The sequence below is a fragment of the Colletotrichum tamarilloi genome, assembly GCF_030869305.1.
Source record: "Colletotrichum tamarilloi strain Tom-12 chromosome Unknown Scaffold_101.1, whole genome shotgun sequence".
Lineage (NCBI taxonomy): Eukaryota > Fungi > Ascomycota > Sordariomycetes > Glomerellales > Glomerellaceae > Colletotrichum > Colletotrichum tamarilloi.
In genome coordinates this window covers 97,999-103,998 of record NW_026849484.1, presented here as the reverse complement: position 1 = coordinate 103,998, position 6,000 = coordinate 97,999, and the positions used below count along the sequence as shown (strand labels likewise).

General features: G+C 53.2%; 2 protein-coding genes across 2 annotated transcripts; one reads left to right on the top strand and one right to left on the bottom strand.

Annotated features, from left to right (window-relative positions):
* Window positions 1-1,903: 1,903 nt before the first annotated feature.
* Window positions 1,904-2,927, bottom strand: CTAM01_13682 (twin-arginine translocation pathway signal; the record flags this gene model as incomplete). The annotated part of the gene is made up of 2 exons (XM_060529684.1): window positions 1,904-2,693; window positions 2,758-2,927. The coding sequence occupies 2 exons, from the start codon at window positions 2,925-2,927 to the stop codon at window positions 1,904-1,906; spliced, it is 960 nt and encodes a 319-aa protein (XP_060375778.1).
* A 440-nt stretch (window positions 2,928-3,367) lies between these two features.
* On the top strand, window positions 3,368-3,769 carry CTAM01_13681 (uncharacterized protein; the record flags this gene model as incomplete). Its single annotated transcript, XM_060529683.1, has 1 exon — window positions 3,368-3,769. The coding sequence occupies one exon, from the start codon at window positions 3,368-3,370 to the stop codon at window positions 3,767-3,769; it is 402 nt and encodes a 133-aa protein (XP_060375777.1).
* Between the last annotated feature and the right edge of the window lie 2,231 nt (window positions 3,770-6,000).

Genomic DNA, 6,000 nt, shown 5'->3' with positions numbered 1-6,000 from the left:
TAAAAGACGGTGATTAGTATCATTCCGATGCGGGGGCATGCATCTCAGAGTTCCGGCTCCTGCCCCACGCTCTGCCAGGGCCGGCCGACCCCACATTAGCCTGGAGCAGCGGCACCTGTTCCGGCGAGATGTATCCAGGGCACCCTATCGGGACACCGTTGGCTCTTGACAATGGTAGACCACGGCAGTACAAGGTACGCTCCAATTTCAAACATGGTCCTTGAGAAATACGCGCCTCCCAGATCAATTACCTAGCAGTCATACACCACCGGGGGCGGAAATATTCACTTGCATACCTATGTGAATTCTCATCAAGGTCGTAAGATTTATATCAAAGATCATGCAGTAACATAACAGGGCCTGCAAGTTTCTAAAACGGTAGAAATTTATAGACTTTACCTCCCCGGCCACAGGTATTTGCTGTTCTTCTCGTTTTATGGTATTACCACTTATTGCTAACGACCGGTAGTAGTAGTCTGGGTCAACGAAAATTTTGTACAGATTTCATCGTGGACTTCGAACGTGAGTGATCACAGTTGAACGAGTACCATATGCTGAAAACTATCAGTCGATCGCTATGCCGTGCTTCGGTCTTGATGATCACCTGACGAGATTGTCTCAATGTTCAACTCTTGGCCACCATCAAGCAGACTTGGATTCATGACAAAGCCGAGACGGGGGAATTGCACACGATTCCCAGACTAAGATTCCGCATAAGTCAGACAACGACTTACCCGATACCTCCGACTTACTTCAAGGGCGCATTAGAAACCAACAATCCCACAGGCGCACCGGTAAGTGTAGGCACATCCCGACCCGAGACACAACTACCACCGTGTCTCGGGCCAGGCTGACTCGCAAGAAGGTTTGGCGCCGAGTCGATTGTGTAAGTAGAATAGACACCGATTTGGCACCGACTCGTCGTCGGCTCGGCTATCCGTACCGTTCTTTCGAACATACCCCTACCCAGCCTACTCAGAAAACTAGTCTCATCCTCAGGGTCACTTATGCTCAGCTCGAGCCACTGCGGCTCTTGGCCGCCGCTCAGCTAATCACCCCACACCCCACACCTCACACCTCACACCTCACACCTCACACCTCACACCTCACACCTCACCACCAAGTTGGAACCTATTATGAGTTAGCAGCCTCTGCGGCTGATGAAAGATAGCTTTTGAATTGCGCGCTGGTCTCAGTTGTATCGCTTCCCTTGTTACTCAACTCATTTTTTTCCCAGCTCCTCTACTTTTCCCTATTCTCTCAGTAGAATCATCTTTTTGTTTTGCGCACAGAGGAAGGGTGAAGATTCTATGTGTTGAACATGTTTCAAAAACCGTGCTTTATTCTGCTGGTATCATAGAATTCTTCCGCTTGCCCGGGGCACGATTTTTCCTGGCCCTTTTCGCCCTTCCTGATGTTTGTTCCCAAGTCTACTCCAAGACTGCGAGGGATTTGATGCGACAAATGAAAAGTAATGTAACAAAAGACTCTTTGAGGAGATGAGATGAGAAAAGAAAAATGAGTTACCAGTTAAACAATACATAAAAGTCTTGGTAAGACTCCTGAAACCCCGGTTGGGAATATATATAATATGACCATCATATATACAGGCTATCTATTCAGCCAGAGAAGTGAAATGTTTTTCGATCGGATCGGATAGTGAGGTTGGAGGGAGCGAAGAGTCAGAAAGAGAAAAAAAAAGAGGTCGACATTTTCGAAATACTGGCTGATTTGACTCTTGACTATCCAACTTCCGATGTCGTAAAGCGAAGGCATCATGCGCTTTGTTCCCCCAATTTTAGCTTTGTTTTTGACCTTCGGGATTAATCAACGCACACCCGTCACGTCCTTTCAGCCCAACCCATAATTGGGCGGCCGCAAACCCCGTACTGTCGGAACGCGCTTACGAGATGGTAAGCACCATGGGACCGGCCACAATGATGTCATCGGTGAGCGTGCCAGCCATCGGGGCGTTATTGGTGAGGGAGAGGTAGACGACTCCGCTGAGACCCTGGGGAACGACACAGCCAGTTTGGGGGTTGAAGGGAGTGAAGGCAGTTCCACCGGGCTGGATGCCACCAGTGGTGAACGCGCAAGCCTTGGCCTGGGGTGCGGCATCGGACTGGAGCATAATCGGAGCACCGACGGCGACGGCCTTGGGGTCGGCGGGGGCGGTCATTGCCAGCTTGGGGAAGGGCTGCAGAGCCAGGTTGGAGCCCTGGGGGCAGGAGACGATGAAGGGTGCGGCCAGAGAGAAGACGGCGCGGACACCAAGAGGGGCGTCGAAGGCCTGGGGAATGGCGATCTGCTTAGAGGCGGCACGGATGAAGGTCTGATGGCGAGCCTCGATGGTGAGGATGGAGCCAGCAGCGCCGAGGATGGCCTTGTCCTTGACGAGAGGAGCAGCGCCGAGGTAGGCAGAAACACCGACGTTCTCGAGTACACCGGCAGTTGCGACCATGCCAGCAGCGTTCGTGAAACCGAAGTTGTACTGGCAAGGCTGGACGGGCTGAGTGCCGGCCTGGGCAATAGCGGATTGCAGGAAAGACACGTGAGACAGCTCAGTAGCACCAACTTGTTGCAGGTCGTTGACTTGCTCGTTGGACAGACCAAGAGCCTGGAAGTCTTGTGCGGGGAACTTTTGGAAGCCTTGCTGGTAGAAGGTACCCTCGAGCCATTCCAAAGTAAGAGCGCTGTGAAGTCCGTATTAGTTCCAACGCCCAACATATGTTGTCCTATTTCGAGTCCCAAACTCACAATTGCAGGATATCAATATCCGTCAATCCAGCAGCCCCAGCTCCAGCCTGTTGCCTCTTGGCGAGATCGTAGATCTTCATCTGGTCGGCGTTCAACTTGGGGCCCAGGGGGGCGGCGGTGGCCACTGCGGCCAGGCAGGCGACGAGAACAGACTTCATTGCGGAAGGCATGGTTGATTAAGATATGTTGTGTGGTTTCAGCTTTGCTCGCCCTAGACTTTCTTTTCCTTTTCGATCGGCTGTTCTCTCGGGACAGAAATTCGGATATAATATTGTTGTCGATCGGTGCCACCTGGGACGGTCGATGAAGCGAAAGATTAGAAAGAGGTATTAAGAATGTCGTCCGAGGGAGTGACAGGGTCGTAGTAGGTCTCGAAGGGAAAGGAAAGTGTAAGCAAAACCGGTGGACCAGGAAAGCAGACCAGCGCTTTTGGAAGTTTGAAGAAATTGACACACAGTGAACGGGATGAAGAGAAAAGAAGAGAAGGGGCGGGAATAGAGCAGTGAAGGTGGGAAACAAGCGAGCAATAAAGAAGGTTCACTTTAGCCTCAGTAAGGTAGGTATCTTGCCGCTCTCCCATGGCGTAAGGTATCTCGCCGCCCACCCACGCATGGCCTTTCTCATGTTCTGCTACTCGGGAGGGGTCGGATCGACTTGGGTCCTTGCTGGGGATTGTCTGCGGCTAGCTTTCTTTCCGTCGTCGGTTCACACGGGAGCCCACAATGCGGGTAACAAGATTACGCTCGACCACAAAGCTTCAGACCCGACAGGGGTACATGGGTACAGTAAGCAGGAGTTTACATCTTATCCGTACTGGGGGAGGAGCCCAGTCCAGGGCAAGCCGCAAGCCGCAACAACTGTAGCGCTTGCCTGGAAGAGCGTGTGTGTGCGCGCACGCGGTGCGTATCATGGAAGACGGGAAGGGGGATCTAGCGGGCAAGCCAAGTCAAGAGGTGGATGGTACCCCTTGCCAATGGCGTCAAGGGGGGTGCATGGTTGGAGAAGATGGTGAAAAGTTCAGATGACAGCGAGGCTTGCCTCGTCCTTCGGAAAGCCCCAGGTACCTTACGAAGTAGGGAACGTCTGTGAGTGGGAAGGAGAATGTGAGTGTGAGTACTCCGTGAACGAGGCAGAGGCGAGACCACGCAGCGTGGGCACTGGTGGGCAGGTGCAGCAGTAAGGGCTACGGAGTACGGAGTACTCTCTGCATGTTTCGTTTCGCTGCGGTCCAAACAAGCTCGACGAATCGGCAGAGACTCGACGGCCCAAAGCACCAATCAGACAACATAAATCATTAAAAAACAGGGGCCAAATAGGAATGGGCAAGGGACTTGATCAACTCCTTAGATTAGGATGAAGCCCGTTTCCAAATGTTGCAGCGACCCCCTGCCGAGCTTGTTTTTGCGCTTCTTTTTTACCCGATGACTTTGTTGTGTAATGCAAGGGTCCTGCGGGCGGTGACCCCACCGGGAGTCCTGGGGGGAGAGAGAAATAGAGGTCCCTGAGTGCCCTCGAGGAGGTCAAGAGGTAAACGTAACTGAAGGCCCCCTCGCTCGCCACTGTTTTGGCATTGCAGCCGAGCCAACTTTGTTGCATCGTGACCCCCAGCCAAGACTAGACGTTGACCCGGGTCACGGACGGGCCGTCGACCGAAACCAATGTGATACGTCTCCCACGTCAGAAACCCCGGTCCGTGAACGCCCGGACCACTCTGTCACTGGCTCCTGCTGCGATTATTGATTGGTCGCCGCCCGGGTGGAGTCACTCCCGGCAGAACCTCGCTGGGCTTAGCGCGGGTACGTACTCGGCCATCTGCAGGAACGTTCTCTCGGTAACGTCTCTTTCCATTGCTTCAATCCTCGCTTTCTGAGCCGCCTTTCTTCAACTTCCCACGCCGGTCTCTTGTTTCCGTCCATCCCACACCGCCGAGGCCAGACAATCACGCACCACTAATCCATTCATCCATCCATCCATCCGACAACTCGCGTTCCTGGGCAAGGCTGCAGGCATGTATTCAACTCACCCGGGCGTCGTATACTGCCGCTATCCTGCGACACGGAGACGATGCTCATTTCCACTGCGATCGACGCCTTTCTGACATTGCCAACTGGGTGATGAAAGATTAAGGACTTCAGATCCTCCTTTCGTCTCTCGCCAAGGGTGTCACGCTCCGTTGGTCTAGGGCCATGATCTGCAAGCCCCGGCTGCCAGAGGTTATCTGTCTTGCATCGTCAATCACAATTCGTGATCTTGACAGCCAGAGCACTGGCCTCGACCGGCCTCCTAGGCGTCCTCTATGGGAGAGCTAGGTAGGTCGTTGGGCTGACTCGAGGGTGTCTAGCTTTCTAATCTGACTAGGCCATGCAAGGAGTTGAGAAACGAATGACCACCAACATGTACTCGTGATCTGGCTTTCTTGGAAACGACCGCAAAGCAACCCCAGATCTAGCCTTTCACCTAGCCTAACGCCATCAAGCTCCTCGCAGCCCACTAGTAAACGGCCATCCCACTCTTGAGGCCTGCTACACGAGGGCGGCTCTGCAACCAAAGCACTGACCTTGTCACTTCATGGACAGCCTGTTTTCCGGCCTGGTCCTAATTCCAAAACGCCTCAATACACTAGCCACTTAAGCTTATCGGCAATGGAACACCTCGAGCTGCCTGCGGGCTGCCTCGGCAGGGACTTAGAGATTCAGTGTTCCTCGAGTGTGTTAACAACATTAGGCTCGGAAATCTTACTCGGCAGCGTCCAATAGCTGGGCCAAAATATGCTCTATAGCCACATCGAACTTCTATCAGGCCATGGCATCCACAACTCGACTTCCGCTCAATCTTCTCCTTTTCTTTCAGTCCATCCCAACGACTCGACACCGGATGGTCGCTAACCACATAGCCAGACCCGTTCTTCCACGGCTCGTTTCGGCAAGCCAAGACCTTGCAGGGCTTGCAAACCGTTTCAAAAGCCTTTGGAGGCTCCAAACCATTCTTTTCGTCCCAACTCGCCATTTGTGAGCAAAGAGAAGGGAACCCATCCCATTTCTCTATTGCCCGGGGAGCCTGTCTGGGTCAACTCGACCAGGCTTTCATTCCGTCTACCCGTGACCCGAGTCGTATGGGAGCCACGACCGCCACGCTCATCATCTCTTTCTTCAAGCCCTTCTCATCACCCATCCCTACTAGCCAGAGAAAAGAAACCTCCGAAAAGCCCGCCCCTTTCGCAAGCACACCCCTGTTATCAACCTT